At 44.9% G+C, this 17,142-nt stretch overlaps 1 protein-coding gene across 1 annotated transcript in view; it reads left to right on the top strand.

Moving 5' to 3' along the window:
* The window catches only part of ARHGAP42 (Rho GTPase activating protein 42), a 301,803-nt gene that overhangs the window by 130,626 nt on the left and 154,035 nt on the right, over positions 1-17,142 (top strand). Inside the window, exon 3 of the mRNA XM_044285062.1 lies at positions 569-630. Coding sequence (XP_044140997.1) covers positions 569-630 — 62 coding nt within the window. The remainder of the gene's footprint in view (positions 1-568; positions 631-17,142) is intronic.

The raw sequence follows: 17,142 nt of genomic DNA, 5'->3' as shown, positions 1-17,142 counted from the left end.
TGGGTATCACTACCCTAAACATATAGAGATCCTCCCAAAAATTCAGACTTTGGACTAGACAATGGCATTTACTTACCTTTCCTTGGGTCCCCCTAGTGCCATGCTCCAACACACTACTTTCTGAGGCTGGTGGACCAAGCACCCAGTGCAATCTTGCCCGTAGTTGAAAGGACCTTGGAACGTAGGAGATGTAAGAAAAGCAGTTGTTGTGCATTATATTTGAATCACACAGCCTAAGACCCATGGGACCCTCATAGCCCCCCCTGTGTTTGTGCACCCCTGAATGGAAGGACATGCCAATAGTTTCCTATTCAGCTAATCATAAGATGGAGTTGACCAGGAGAAGATTTCTACAACTGTGTTTGTTTTAGAAGATTGCAGACAGACAAATGTGCAATTGTTTTGTCTCTTTTAAGCCCCCCGTCATCGCTTTCTAGTTTTAGAACCCCTTTAATAGCCTTCTGTATGGGTTTTCCGGAGCAAGTCTCTTTTTAGTTGTTATGTTCCTCTGAAGTTCTTTTATCAGTCGGTCAATACATGTACTTAACTCCTGTTTCCTTTCTTTCAGCTCAATCCTTAAAAGAGTTTGCTCGCCTACTCATTACCGTGGAGGAAGAAAGAAGGAGACTGGTAAGAAGCATTTTTTTGCTTCACAGTAAATGGGTAATCATCTGGGATGTTAATGAACAGAAATATATAGAAATGTTCAGCGACTCATGTTGGGTCCGATTTTTTTTATATTTGAGCAACAGGATTTGCAGGTTTTTTTTTTATAGCACTTCCTCTATTTGTAGAGTAAGTTCATGGCTTCCTCCTCCCAGTCACATTAAATCATGTATTACTAGGTAAGAGTGTGGAGCATGCTTCTTTCCATCACTCTGTAGAATTAATTCAAGGGGTTGACATTGTTAGAATGACACTGTCCCGGGGATTTAATGAACAAGATGGGTTTGACTTTTCTGACCCTTATCGCTGGGGGCAGGGTCAACCTTGGCATGCAACCATGAAATTACCGGTGATTAGTGAAGGTGGGGCCACTGGCTCTGAGGGCTTGGCACTCCCATTCTTGTACTTGGTGTACCAGGTAGACTGAGAAGCACCATTGCCATCTTAAGTTGCAGAAGAAGGCTCCAGAAACTGGAAAATTTACAGCTCAATAGGAAATGAAGGGCAACCAGGAAGAGTATTCTCCATTCCACAGCTAATGAGAATTTATTTTTATCTACAACCTTTAAAAAGTCACTGTACTTTCACACAATTTCATTTTTAAAATTTTTTCAATTTAATAGAGAATGGTTTAACTAGCACATTTCTAAATCACTTAATTTGAAAAATATGCCTGCATCCATCTGAAAAAAATCTGTAAAGTCATGGCCACTAGGGGTCTCACTTCCCCCTGCTTTAGCAGTCGACTGCCTGTTGTCAGGCAAAATCTGTCCCTAGTAACACAGACACAGAAGAAGGTTCACGAGAAATGCGGGCGTTTCAGAGCTAGCCGAGATCCTGAGCCTTCTTTATACAGATTATAGGCTTCTCCTATGTGTCTGTAAGTGTGACTTCCCCGTCTTTTTTGTTCTGTGAGCTCCAGAGATGAAAACAAACAAATAGTGGGAAGAAAGAGAAAGAACGTCAAAACAGTACAGTGCTAGTAAACTTCTATAGAAGGGAGACGCCAGCTGCTTCTGAGTGAAATGCATCTAGCTGTGCAACTGAAATAGTGAATAATATGGCTAAAAAAACATTAGGGAAGCCCAAACATAACTGTTCCTTCACAGGTATGATTGTACAAAGAAACACAATTATTATGAAAACTCAGCTACACTTTAACAATTTGTCTTTAGGTGCTATTTTACCTTTGTGCAAATATTAAAGTCTATGGCTATTTTGGTTGTTTTTCTAGTCTTGTGAATTATGCAATAGATACTGAAATTTACTTAAAGGGAGTCTGTCACCACATTTTAGCATGTTAGACCGTTAAAATAGGGTTATGTGATCCACCCAGAACATAAAAACGGTACCTTTGTTGTAGAAAACGGACTTTTCTTTTTGCCGAAAATGAACTTATAAGATTATGTTCTGAGCCCTCTCAAGTGCCCAGGGCGGTCTCTCAATCCTCGGAGCCCCAGGCAGGCACCTCCTAAACGGCTCATAACCCCGCCCTCCGTGCGCCTCTGCCCGCCCGTTTACTCCCCTCCCCTGTCCTTTTCCACTGTGGCTGCGCATGCGCAGTAGGTATTGCGATGCCCTGCCAGGAGCGGGCATCGCATTGCGCATGCGCCCGCTACGATTTGGACCGCACAGCCACAGTGGAAAAGGACAGGGGAGGGGAGTAAACGGGCGGGCAGAGGCGCACGGAGGGCGGGGTTATGAGCCGTTTAGGAGGTGCTGCCTGGGGCTCCGAGGATTGAGAGACCGCCCTGGGCACTTGAGAGGGCTCAGAACATAATCTTATAAGTTCATTTTCGGCAAAAAGAAAAGTCTGTTTTCTACAACAAAGGTACCGTTTTTATGTTCTGGGTGGATCACATAACCCTATTTTAACGGTCTAACATGCTAAAATGTGGTGATAGACTCCCTTTAAATCGTCTTATCTAAATGTATTAGGTAGACCGCCAAGCTTGTTTTCATTTGAGACAAATTGGTTGCTAGGGATTTACTGCCTAACAACTATAGTTTTTATATGGGATTGTCAGACAACCGAATCCTGACTCTAAGAACTGTTTGCCAGGACTCATGGAAGGTGATTATCAATCATGATGGGTGCTGTAATTATGCAGCTCATGGTATTGACACAAAGGCATTATTGTTGATGCTTTTGTTGTGGTTTTCTCTATCTTTTGAATCTGTCCAGAAGTTTAACATTGTAGGACTTTATGCTTAAATACTGTACATGTCATTACTAGTTGGGTTAAGATTTAAGGAGCCAATGTTTTTTTTGTTCCTCCAGGCTCGGCCATGCAGACCTGTCTCTGACTTTTCATTTTGAGATCTTTTTTTTTTTCAGTAATGACAATGAACATTTTGTGATCTACTGTATATTGCCTTCTTTGAGATAATAACTTCTGTCGCAGAGTATTTACTGAAAGTCAGACTAGTAGATCTGAGAAACTGACCATGGTGTTCTGGCTGTCTGCCCAGTGTGTTGCCTCCAGGGTGTCCCTTTTCCAGAAGATCAGATAAAGAGCAATTTAGCTGGGTCATTTGTTATCCATTTTAATTGGTAAAAATATAACTCAAAAAATGGAATATAAAGCAGAAACATTTGTTGGGAGTTTGACCTATCTGTAACATTGCCAGTTGTTCACTAGACTGCAGAACTGGACCTCACCTATAGCAGTCACCTTTCCTAGGTACTAAAGGTGTTTCCCGGTACTCTGAATGCTCCCAGGTCTTGTAGTAGGGCCGAACCACATACCAATTGGAAGACTGCAATAATAATGCAAAAGCAATAATGCAAAAAATAAAAAATAAATAAAATAAAAAACATTTATGAAAAAGCATGTATCTACACTGGCAGGTAGCAAATATGTAGAAGTAGAAACTCACCAGTAGATGACAGGAACCAAATGGTGATGGCAAACTGGTGATGGAGATGTCAGGTAATGAGGCAGACAAATGATGTGGCAGGTAATGAAGCAGACAGTTTAAGATAACCAATGATAACAAAGAGACAATTAAGCCTGCATTACACTGCAAGTGTTTGGGCAGTACGAGCGCAAATGGATGATGCAAACTGAATGTGGGAACAATTGCTTGCACAGAATAGTAAAAAAGCACTGGCATATCTGGTGGCCGGGTCCGTGGGAGTATGCATAGGCACCTGGTATCTGCGCTGCAGCTATGGAAACTAGCAGTGTATATGGAAAAATGAATCAAGCCAGCAAAGGCGGCAATATGGGCAATCACAATACATTAGTAAGTGCCTTGTATTAACTTTATCTACATGATAAATGCCATTTGCTGAAGGGACACAACCCCTTGAATGGTAGAATGGCTCTTCCAGAAGAGCTCAGGGAATATCTTTGGATGCCACCATTTCAACAATCCAATACTGCCGATTTTTACCCTTCTGCAAATTTCCAGTCAACTATATATCTTAGTAATACGTTGTTGAATAGGAACTTTGAGGCCCAGCAGCTAAACTCCAATTTGAGACCACCATGCACAATGCCAGGTGTCATCTGGAGTAGAGTGATTTGTTGGAGGAAGGATATTGGTCTGAGGATTTTTTTTTTATGATTTGGTGCAAGCTCCTTAGTTCCACTTACAGCATGCAGTCATATTCTGGGGTTTACTATGTGTTAACAGTTTGGAGCACTTGTACGAACTTTAGTGGCCTTCTCCTGATCCCATCTCTGTGGGCATATTTACAACCAAAGCACACACAGTAGCTGGGCCTGGGCCTGAGGGCTGAATGGGTCACTCAGGTGTAAAAACCTTGTTTGTTTTGTGAGAAGAAATACAGTGGTGGCTTCCTTCTATATAGCTCTGCTGTCAATCTGGCTAGGCTAGGTGGTAGACTATTTAAAGGGTCATCCCTTGGCTGCAGATTTAAGGGCTAACTTTTTTTGGCTCCTGTTCTTGTGCATTGTGATCCTGATCTAAGTAGAAATAATTAAAGGGGTTAACATTGTCAAATTATACATCTCTGTCAACCTACCTTAGCTAGTAGACCATAGCATTCCAAAACCAAGAGAATACGGAGAGAATCAAGAGAATAATTGGATGGGCCAGAGCATGAGTCAGCAGGGTAGTCAGGATATAGCCTGGGGTTAGAATCAGGAGTAGAACCACAAGTAGAGGGCAAAGAAGGAGCAATAACCAAGAACAAGGCCAATGTCAAGGTCAAGACTAAAGGGAATCCCAATACTTTGGGATTAGGCCCCATTGGAATGTTAATGGTGGCCATTTTGGCTGTTTTCCAACTTCAATGGAAACTAATATGGCTATGAAATAACCAAAAATTACTTTTATAATCTCAAAAAACTCCTCTTGATTAGATCTATACTAAAGCCTACTGTTCTCTCGTTGACCTAAATATAGAGTAGACATTATGCTTCTATTGAAAATAACAACTTTGTTGCTTCACTTTTCTAGTAAATAACCTCTGGCCGTAACTCATTGCAAAACTAATGTATTCCCGCTTCTTCACAGCTTCAGCTTCGGTTAAGGTTAAATTGCACATTTCCTTATAGCAGATACTTTTTGTGATAAATTGACTTCCTTTTTAGTATTCTTTATCACTTCCTTTAATCATTGTTTAGCTGAAGTGCTACCTGACCTCAGCATATGATGAACCTTCAGTGTCGCATCTTCACACTGCTCAAGAACGGATAACTTGTTTACTACGATGTGATATGTGTCATACCTCTACCATGTGGAGATGTTCATCACACTATATACCGGGGGGAGATCAGAAGATTTCTTAGCAAAATAGACATATACAAGGAATTTAACTCTTGACTCTAGATCTGAAAACGCCATAGAAATGTGCAAATCTTAAAATACCATGTGTATTACATTGTTTTATAATCCAGATACAGCATCAAACATGTCAATGGAATGTATTAGTAGCAGCACCTTGATCATCAGTTGATCTAGGTTTCATTGACCCCACCAGAAGACATGATACTTGGGGCCACCCTCGATCTATAGAGAAAATGTACAAATACACCTTAAAGGGAACCTATCATCAACTTTATGCTGACCTCACTGAGGGCAGCATAAACTAGTGACAGAAATGCTGATGTCAGCGGTGTGTCACTCATGAGCTAAAAGTAAGTGGTTGCCGACAACCAGCATCATAATCATTGCAGCCCAGGCCTGGAAAAGAGTGAAATCTACCTGAGAAGAGTCATGGTTATCCATAATCTCCTGCTCTCTTACCCACCTGCTGATGATTGGCAGTTTTCTCCTAAAGAGAAAGACAGAAAACTCGGTAGAAGACGGTCAGTCATCAGCAGGTGGGCAGGAGAGCAGGAATTCATCAATAACCATGACTCTTCTCAGGTGGCCGTGACTCTTTTCCAGGCCCAGTCTGCAATAATTGTGATGTTGGTTCTCGGCAACCACTTACTTTTTACTTATAAATGACAGACCGCTGAAATCCACTCACCTGTCTCTACTTTATTCTGCCATTAGAAGGGATAGCACAAAGTTGATGACAGGTTCCCTTTAAATTGCATCACAATTGTTGTTGTTATCATTGTACACACAGGACAGATCTCTAATAGGTTGTTTGTGATCCTGGTCTGAAGTGATTGACTTAGGAGTCCACTCCAAATTAGTTTGACTTCTTTTGGACCTTTCCATCCTTGTTGTATTAATTTACCAAAGTTTGGACCCACCATAGGATCCTTGGTGGGTCAATCCAACCCTGAGCTCACAGAACGGGAGGTTTGAGCTGAGCCTAAGGGGTATGGTGTTGTTGTTCTAATTTCTATAACAACGGATCTATGACGGCATAGTCAAGATGAACAGGGTAAATGCAGAAGAGATATAATTTCAGAAGACTGCCGAGGACCTCTTTGTTCTACAGGAGAGTTTTTTGTAAGCCACCACTTTATTCATAAAATACTTCATCTGACCCAGCCATTTGGTCAAAGTAAAACCTGTGTTGAGAAGCTCCACCACAATCCAGGTATTGGACATCTTCAGTACACAGTCTGAACCAAGAAGTCCTCACATGCATGAGCCCTCGGCTCTCCTCACTCCCCACTGCTGATAGCCATAGAAAAAAAAAGTCAATCAGAGACAGGAGAGCCAAGCTCTCATAATTATGAGGACTCTCCCGTGTGCATTGTGTATTGAGAGGACTCCAGTGCTCAGCTTTCAAAACGACTAGGCCAATTCAAGAACATGGCCCAACATTTTTCTAAGGGTAACTAACACCATTGTATGCTGCCCTCAGATAGGGCAGCATAAAACTGGTGACAGGTTCTCTTTAAAGGGGTTTTCTGGGATTTTAATATTGAAGACCTATCCTCAGGATAGGTCATTAATATCAGATTGGTGGTGGTCCGACACCCAGCACCTCAGCTGTTTAAAAGACGACTGCGCTCCATGTGAGCACAACCTTTCCTTTATTGTTTACAGGCTTGCTGTCGACATTGCAGTGTTGAGCAGGTGTAATTACAAGCTATCCCATTTACTTCTGTGGGAAGGCTCTGTAGTATACACTTGAAAAGGAAGGAGCCGTCCCATAGAAGTGAATAGAACAGCTTCTTGTGATTACATCTGCTTACCACTGCGATGTCGAAGGCGAACAGGTAAACAACGAAAGGAAGGCAGCGCTCACACGGAGCTTGGACTTCTCTTCAACCAGATGATCAGCAGAGATGCTAGGTGTCAGACTCCCTCCAATCTGATATTGATGACCTATTCTGAGGATAGGTCACCAATGTTAAAATCCCGGAAAACCCCTTTTGAGTACCCTACAAGTAGAAATCAAGTGTGAAGAGGTTTGGAGACATTGAATACCACTTCACAAGACCATGAGGTCCAGTCCAGGAACTTGGAAAGTATGAGAACCACAATGCTCTACCTATGGAGACTTTAGAATCATTCAGTACTGATTATTTGGATGCGCCAGCTAAGGGATCGCCATTGATGCAGTCTTCTGACATAACATTGAGATTGTTTAATGATTGGTGTGTGCTGCAAAAGTATTAAACACCTAAAAATCAACTGATTTTTAAAAGATTACTTTACTTTGAGCAAATAAAATCTTGAGTCACAAAATGACTTACTGTAGGTCAGGTTCACAACACTTTTAGGCCCTGCTGCGTTCGCCATTACATTTGTTTTCTGGAATACCTGAAAAGTATGACCACGATGGGAGCGTTCATTTAAATGAAGCAAACAGAGTCCTCAGGATTGATCTTTGGACCTGCTTAACATTCGTTTTGGGCCGGACGGAATAGCACAGTCTTCCACGCTATACTATCCGCCAAAATGACTGAAACAAAAGGAAAGCAGATCAGAGCCCAAAGATGAATCCCTTGAACTTCTTTTGACCTCTGACAGAAAGCCAAGCTGGGGGTTAAACAGGGTGTGAACCCTGCTTTATATGTAACACCCCAGAGTGGTGTTACCACTCCTACACCCTGCTACTGTCTTTATTGGGCTAATAAAAGGCCATCTTATGTATTTCTGTCCAGGTCCTATACACTATGCATTCCTAATCTTTTTGCAACTGTTATGTTCATATAATATGCCTGGTTCACCAACAGGTGGCAGCAAATATGGCAGAGCTATCTTAGATAGAATGGAACTTACCATTTCATTCTAACTCCCCTCTGGAGAGAAGTGGGATCTAGCCCTACTTCCTGCAGGAAGGATGAGGACCAGTTAGTTCCAGTCTAGTCTTCCCTAGACAGGGGAAGGGTGGGCAGGGGCACGTCTCTGCTGGACATGCCCACGCCAGCCAGAGCACCCTAAGCTCTGCTGGCCATGGAGGCAGAAGCCTAAAGCCTCAGGAGCCAGCAGTAAAGTTCTTTGGCCGAACATAGGTCCGACTACAGAGAGAAGTGCAGCATAAAGAAGAAGCCAAGTTACCAAGTCAGCTTGTTAGTACAGCAGAGTGAGAGAAGGATAGAGCAGAGTTGAGTTTGCCTGCCAGTTTAATGCTAAAGATGCTGGAACCAAGACAAAGCCTGTAAGCTGTTGGAAGAAACGTTTATTCAAAGTAAAGCTGCTGTTGAACTTCATCTCAAGGTGTGGACTCAAGTTATTCTTTCCAATCCCTCAATTATTCCCCCTATTATTGCTTCGGAGCCAAAGCCTTGGGTCCAGCGGTATCCAGGTAGGAGCACCGTGACACATAAAGAGACATTTAGGCCACAGTACACCACTCAGTATTCCTACACCTGCGACGCGTTATAGGAGGGCCCTGGGGGGAGGCGCCTGTTGCATATACATTGGTCATATCCAGAGCTGCATTTAAAATTCTGCTTCTGCTTGACTCATCCCTTACCACTTACAAAGGGATAAGTCCTGGAGTTGTTTGACCCTTGTCATCCTCTTTACCAGGGATGCCCAACCTGTGGCCCTCCAGCTGTTGCAAAACTACAACTCCTAGCATGCCCAAACAGTCTACAGCTATCAGCCTACAGCAGGGCATGCTGGGTGTTGTCGTTTTCCAACAGCTGGAGGGCCGCAGGTTGAGCAATTGTAAACCTAAAACCGGGTTTTGGTTGTGACTGGAGAAGAAGACATTGTATAATTCAGTATTATCCAAGTCCTCTGTGCTCTTCATAGATTATCTGAGATCTCACTCCAGCATTGTGACGTTTCTTCAGACTCCATGCAGAGAACAATTACTCCTATTCTTTACTTCTCAACAACTCATTTACAGCTATTTCAATGCCACTAATATTAACTAAGAACTTTCCGTTACCCGCTAGATGCCCAGGGTGCCCGCTAGCATTGCATGTGATGTGTCCTCTGGGCTAACAGTTGGAGTGCACGCTGTGTCCATTGTGAGCTTATTAGGGATGCGGTTGAACGGCGGCCATCACTGTCAGGTGTTATTGACGACCTTGTAATTTCGGTCCTTCTTCCAGTTATTAAACTTGAAGACGCATTAAGGGCAGAACTGCTGGGAGCGCTAAGAGTTTGCTGAGCTGAGGGATGCCACATTTATATTATGTGATGGAAAACAAGGGGGCAATATTGTCTTTAGTCAGGTCAGAAGAAAGAAGCCGTCTGGGGTTATGTAGATTGTGCGCATTCTGTGACAACTGATATTAACATCCATTGTTCAGTAAATGACGGGGTGTTACTGTTATCAGTTGAACAGCCCATTTAAAGGAGTTTTCTGGGTCTTTATTCTTGAGGACCTATCTCCAGGATAACAGATCGGCGGGGGTCAGACTCCCAGCACCCCTTCCAATCAGCTGTTTGAGGAGGCCGCCATGGCGTTCCAGTGAGCGCTGCGACCGATTAAGCACAGCGCCGTACATTTTATAGTGGCCGTGCTTGGTGTTGCAGCACAGACCCATTGACTTGAATGCTACTGAGCTGCGCCTAGGCCATGTGACCGACGAACGTGACGTCACTGGCTTAGGAAGAGTCTGCAGCATTCACCAGACCATCATAATCTCTGCAATCAGTCAGGAGTCGGACAACCACCGATCTGATATTGATGAAGTATCCTGAAGATAGATTACTGAAGTCTATAGGTCCGTGAAAATCACGCACACAACACGGATGGTGTCCACTGAAGACTGATAGGGCAGGCTTTGGAAATTCATTTTCAGTTGTGCAACGTCTGTGGATTACGGATAACACACAAAGGGAAAAAAAAACGGAGACACGGATCATTCACGGACATCTTCATGGATGAAACATGGACGCTTTTTTTTTACAGATGTCCAACTGACACCGAAATGTGAACGAGGCCTTAGGGCTCATGCACACGACCATTGGCTATTTTGCTGTCCGCCAGTTGTGTATCCACAAAACACGGATCCCCGGCCACAATTTGCTGAACGGAACGGCCGGCCCCTAATAGAACCGCTCTATCCTTGTCTGTAATGGGGACAAGAATAGGACGTGTTCTATAATTTTACGGACAGCACGGAACTGACTACAGAATGGGCCCCCAAAAGTGAAGGAGAGTGTATTGCGCAGGCGGAACATGCTCTCCATTCATTTCTAAAGTCCCATAGAAATGAGAGGACTGCGTACCGATCAAGCGCGGCCACCGCTCCATTCACCTCTATGGAACTACCAGAAATAGCCGAGGCAGCGCTCGGCTATTTTCGGGACTCCCATAGAAGTGAATGGGGTGGCCGCACTTGCCTGGCGTGCTGTCTGTTCACTTTGGCATCCCGTTCTGGAGATAAGAGCGGGTCCTAGAGGTGGTTCTGGCACCTTTCCGACATTGAAGGCATACCCCAGAATCAATATAACGGATCCATTTCTTTCATCTTCTGAAAAAAAAAAAGTGAAGCGGTACCTCCAAAATTCACATTAACCGGGGCAGAACACGTACCTGGTGTCCTCTTCTTTATCTTTTTGGCTGCAGATCTGCCAACATCTCAGGCTCCTCTTCCGTCATCCAAGATGGCCTCTAGGAGTGCCTGGTCGTCCAAGAGGCTTCCTGCTTGTCTGGCTCGACTCTTGGATTGGCCAGCACTGCTCACATGAGAAGCGCTATCGGAGGGCAGCAGGGACAACTAAATGCACACCAGGTGGTCTGAACAGCGGTTCGGCCATCTTGGAAGGCAGAAGAGGAGCTTGGAATTGGCGGATCTGCAGCTGAAAACATGGGAACCCGCTAGGCTACTTTCACACTTGCGTTTACATTTTCCGGTATTGAGATCCGTCATAGGGTCTCAATACCGGAGAAAAAACGATTCAGTTTTGTCCCCATTTATTGTCAATGGGGACAAAACGGAACTGAACAGAATGGAGTGCTCCAAAATGCATTCCGTTCCATTTGGTCGCGTCCCCATCGCTGCATGCTGCGGCTTTCTTTCCGTCATGGGACGCGGAGCAAGACGGATCCGGCATGACCCACAATGCAAGTCAATGGGGACGGATCCGTTTTCTCTGACACAGTAGAGTTCATAACGGATGCAGACGGTTGTATTATCATGACAAAAGCGTTTTTGCTGATCCATGCAAGTGTGAAAGTAGCCTAAGTGTATTTCCTTCTCCCCAGTTTATGCAAATTTTCTTTCTTGAAACTGGGGGGGGGGGGGGGAGGGTCGCTTTAAGGCCTCATGCACATGACCATATTTTGTATCCGTGTCCAATCCGTAATCTTTGTGGATTGCACATTCTCCCGTTCATTTCTGTGTGCCTTCCAAAAAAAAAAACGGACAGCGTCCTTGTGTCTGTTCTGCAAGTTCTAGAACATGTCCTATTCTTGTCCGTATTATGGTCAAGAAGAGTAATTTCTAGTGATAAGGCCTCATGCACATGGCCGTTGGGCAGCCGTGGCCGTATTGTGGCCCGCAAACGGCAGGGTTGGCAATCCACGCCCGCCGGACGTGTGCACCACGCATCACAGCATTCACTTGAATGGGTCCGCAATTCCAGAGATGCGGAACGGAGTGCTTCCGTGGTGTTTCTTTCCGTTGTTCCGCACCGCAAATAAATATGACACGTCATATTTTTTTGCGGTGCGGACAGACCACAGACCCATTCAAGTTAAATGGGTCCGGCCCGCTGCACGGATGTTGCAATTGCGGTCCCCAAGTCACAGAACGGCCGCACAACGGCCTCATGCACACGACCTTTGTTTTATTCCGTGTCCGTTGTTCCCTTTTTCGTGATTTTCTGCGCACCCATTGACTTTCAATGGGTCAGTTGAAAACTTGGCTAATGCACCGTTTGTCATCCGCGTCCGTGATCCGTGGTTTCAGTCCGTCCCAAAAATATAACCTGTCCTATTTTTTTCACGGAAAACGGTTTGTGGACCCATTCAAGTCAATGGGTCCGTGAAAAAACGCGGAGGCACACAAGATTGTCATCTGCCTCAATTTTTTCCTATCATTTGTATGGCAAACTTGACTTAGACTTTTTTTTACTTTCCTTCATGTCTGGAGATCCTCCAAAAATAAAGGAAGACACACGGAGACAAAAACGGGAACGGATCTCGGAACAACGGAACCCCATTTTGCGGAACGGAACACAACAACGGCCGTGTGCATGAGGCCTTAGAGTGAGAAAAATACAGATTGCTCACGGAAGGTGTTAGAATTTTGTAGATCTGTGGTTTGCAGACCACAATATGGACACGGTCTATGAGGTCTAAAGGTCTGGTCCAGGTGTGGAAGAAATAAAACTGCTTTTTTCCAGAAACAGTGCCACTCCGGTCAATGGCTGTGACTGGTATAGCAACTCAGTCCGTCCCCTTGAACCCAGCTCATGCCGTCGCTTTATATTACGAGGCTCTGACCCTCTCCTACGTGATTGAATATATAATCCCTCCGTTACCACGTGCCTTTGTAATCCAGGAACAATCAGGCCCAGCATCCTACATCCCTAGTGAGAAGTGTAAGAAATTGTAAGAGGAGAGCTCTCTGACCCATTGGGTCTGCCTATTCCTGGAGTGGCGGCGTAGATTACATTGCCCGTGTCCTGACTCCTTAAGTCTTTCCGCTGCCTCTTCCAAGACTGAAGCTGGAAACCTTGTAATAGGACTTATCAGCCGTACGGGGAGAAGCTGCCTCCATTGATCAGTCAATGATATCTTTGCGCGTCTTGAGTCAGAACATCTGCACTCGAATAAATAACCAGTCCTTCAACCTTCAGCGGAGTCCTGACATCGTCTCTCCGCGCTCAGCAATTACCTCAGCTCAGATAGAGTAGCTTTGTAATGCCGGAAATTTGCGGCTCTCAGATAGAGGGGAGCGAGAAATAAATGAGAGGTCAGCAAGGGCCCGAGCCGAGCCAGTACACAACGTTCTACCAGTACTGGCTTCTACTTGTAAAAGATTAGGAAAAAAAAGGTTTTGTTTTTCAGAAACAGCGCCCCTCTTGTTTAGTGGCCGTGTCTGGTATTGCAGCTTAGTTCTATGTCTCTTTAAAGGGAACCTGTCACCGGGATTTTGTGTATAGAGCTGGGGACATGGGCTGCTAGACGGCCGCTAGCACATCCGCAATACCCAGTCCCCATAGCTCTGTGTGCTTTTATTGCGTAAAAAGAACGACTGGGTATTGTGGATGTGCTAGCGGCCATCCATCAACCCATGTCCTCAGCTTTATTCAGAAAATCCCGGTGACAAGTTCCCTTTAAACATTAGCCTCCATATAGTTTAAAATGTAAGAAGACGGGTGGACAAGAAGGAGTTAATTGTCCTGTGTATTCAAATGAAGGGGGAAAATATGCAGAGAATTGTTTTTTCCCGTTCTCGTCGTGTTTCTAGGGGTTTCCATAAGGCTGGGTTCACACTTGAGCATTTTACAGCGCGTTTTATAGTGCGTTCAAACGCGCTGTAAAATGCTCAACACATGAAAACCAATGCTTCCCTATGGCCCTGGTTCTCACTTGAGCGTTTTACAGCGCCTTTGAACGCGCTGAAAAACGCCCTACGCTCAAAAAAGTTCTTGAGCTTCTTTGGGGCGTTTTGTCGCGCGTTTGCGGCCATAGGATTGCATAGGAACGCGCAAATATGTTCTTTTGCGCGTTTGTGACCAGAAAAACGCGCGTCCGCAAAAAAACGATCTGCAAAAAATTCGGATGACGTCCATGTGCAGCATTCCATTTTTTTGCGTAACAGCTGGCCCCTGATAGAACAGTACTATCCTTGTCCGTTATGCGGACAGTAATAGGACATGTTCTATCTTTGAAGGGAAATACCGAAACGGAAGGCATACGGAGTACCTTCCGTTTTTTTTGTGGACCCATTGAAATGAATGGTTCCGTATACGGTCCGAATACGGAACCAAAGAACGGAAAACGGAAGAAAAAAAAACGGTAATGTGCAAGAGGACTAAGGGTCCATTCACACGTCCGTAGTGCATTGCGGATCCGCAATACAACCGGTCGGCGCCCCTCATAGAACTGCCTATTCTTGTCCACAATTGCAGACGGAGGTTCTGGGTCGCGGCACGGAAATGCGGATGCAGACAGCACACTGTGTGCTGTCCACATCTTTTCTGTCCCCATAGAGAATGAATGGGTCCGCACCCGTTCTGCAAAATTGCGGAACGAATACAGACCCATTTGCGGACGTGTGAATGCACCCTAGGTCTGACCTCTGGTGGTTCTTTTTCAGTGCACATCCTGATCCGTCTGACAAATGCATTAAAATGCCGGATCCGTCTCCGGTGTAATTTTTTGCGGTCTGAGCATGCGCAGACCGCAAAAACGGATCAGTTTTGCCGGAACACTCGGGCGGATCCGGCATTAATGCATTTCAATGGGAAAAAATGCTGGATCCGGCATTCCGGCAAGAGTTCCAGATTTTTGGCCGGAGATAAAACCGTAGCATGCTGCGGTATTATCTCCGTCCTGAACAGTCAACAAGACTGAACTGAAGACCAGTGATTCTCCAGCGAACACATGCGAGCTGCCATCTTAACTCACAAGTCCGGCGATGCACAGGTAAGTCCTCACCTGTGCCTGTTTCGGGAGTCGGTCTGAAATCAAATGCAGTCACATGGAGCAGGCAGTTCCGAGAACAGCCAGATGAAGGCCCCTGGTGGCTGTGACCGCATTTGTTTCAGACCGGCTCGCGCACAGGCACAGGTAAGGACTTACCTGTGCCTCGCCGGACTAGTGAGTTAAGATGGCAGCCCGCATGTGTTCGCTGGAGAACACTGCGAACCGGCCATCACCGCTGAAGACATCCTGATGGGATTTCTCTCCATACAGAATGCATTAGGATAAGGCCTCATGCACACGACCGTTGTGTGCATCCGCGTCCGTTCCGTCATTTTTCACAGTTTAGCGGAGGTCCCATTCATTTCTATGGAGCTGTGACTGATAGTCCTCCGTTTTTTCTCTGCGTCCGTGATCCGTGATTCCAGTCCGTCATAAAAATATTACCTGTCCTATTCTTGTCAGTGGAAAATGGAGGACCGACCCATTCAAGTCAATGGGTCCGTCAAAAAAAAACGGATGCACAATTGGTATGTCATTGGTATGTCATGTGTCCGCGTCCGTGTCAGTTTTTTTTCTACAAGACCTTGGTGCAATAAAATTACACTTTTCATTAACCTTCCTTTTTTCCCCCTGTCAGACCAAAAAAAAGGAAGACACAAGGAAACACAACTGAAGCAAAGTCGGACACGGACCACTGAAGCCAAATCACTGACGGTGAAAAAACACGGCCGTGTGCATGAGGCCTTACACTGATCAGTTCTTTTCTGGTATAGAGCCCCTAGGACGGAACTCAATGCCGGAAAAGAATAACGCTAGTGTGAAAGTACCCTAACTGATGCTCAGGATCCGTTTTTTTTACAGGATCCGTTTTTTGTTTGTTTTTGTTTTCTGTTCTTCTGACGGATCAGAAGAATGGAAAATAAAACGGTGATGTGAACCCGGCCTAAACTGCGTGCAGATCCACAACATTCAAAGAGAAAAACCACAATGGCTTCGGAATAATCAGAGGACTTTGCAGAGGCGAAATCTGCCATGTGAACGGGACCTTAGAACACGTGCACCTGATGGACTTGTAGCCTAATAAATACTCATTTCCTGAAATGAGCAAAAATGAGTTAACGCGAGCCTGTTATCTCGCATGTTGACTGCATGAGATGAATTTCCGGGCGCAGTATTAGGCCTCTCGCACACAACTGTGGTTTGGTTCCGCATCCGAGCCACCGTTTTTGCGGCTCGGGTGCGGACCCATTCACTCTGTTCCGTGGGCCCGCACGTTGTCCGTTTTGCAGACAAGAATAGGCATTTCCATCATGGGCCGTCTGTTCCGTTCCGCAAATTGCGGAAGGCACACGGGGCGGCATCCGTGTTTTGCGGATATGCAATTTGCGGACCGCAAAACACAGCACGTTCGTGTGCAAGAGGCCTGGTTGACAGCTGTCTTGCGAACTAAGGTCTATAGGACAGGAAGCCGGTGCTCCGGGAGGCTACATATGGAACTTATTGTTGGTAGTTTTTGTGGTAGTGATTGAGAGCTAGAAAAAACCATGGGACGTGGAGAAAAGAATGACAATTCTTGATCCGCATGTCGAATGAAAAGCAAATAAAACAAATCAAATTAGGACGAAATAACATCAAGTAGCTGAGAAACCACCAGTCGGTCGAACTGTCGGGTGAGTGTTACATATGGAGTAATGTTACCTACATGTCTGCAGAAAAGTAATCATTGTTAGGCCTTTATTTTTCCGTTTCCGTTCTGTTTTTGCAGATTCCGTTTGCGGTCCGTATGCGGAACCATTCATTTCAATGGGTCCACAAAAACAACGGAAGGTACATTCCGTCTCCGTATTTCCGTTCCGTTCAAAGATAGAACATGTCCTATTATTGCCCGCAAATCACGCTCCGTGGCTCCATTAAAATCAATGGTTCCGCAAAAAAAAACCAGGATTCTACTCCGTATGTCTTCCGTATCCGTTCCGTTTTTGGGGAACCATCTATTGAAAATGTTATGCCCAGCCCAATTTTTTGAGGCAGAATCTTGACCACAGTCAATGTCTGGGAAGTTGAAATCTCCCATTATGACC

This window comes from Bufo gargarizans, chromosome 3, assembly GCF_014858855.1.
Source record: "Bufo gargarizans isolate SCDJY-AF-19 chromosome 3, ASM1485885v1, whole genome shotgun sequence".
NCBI lineage: Eukaryota > Metazoa > Chordata > Amphibia > Anura > Bufonidae > Bufo > Bufo gargarizans.
The sequence above is the reverse complement of the archived record's forward strand: the minus strand, read 5'-3'. Positions and strand labels throughout refer to the sequence as shown.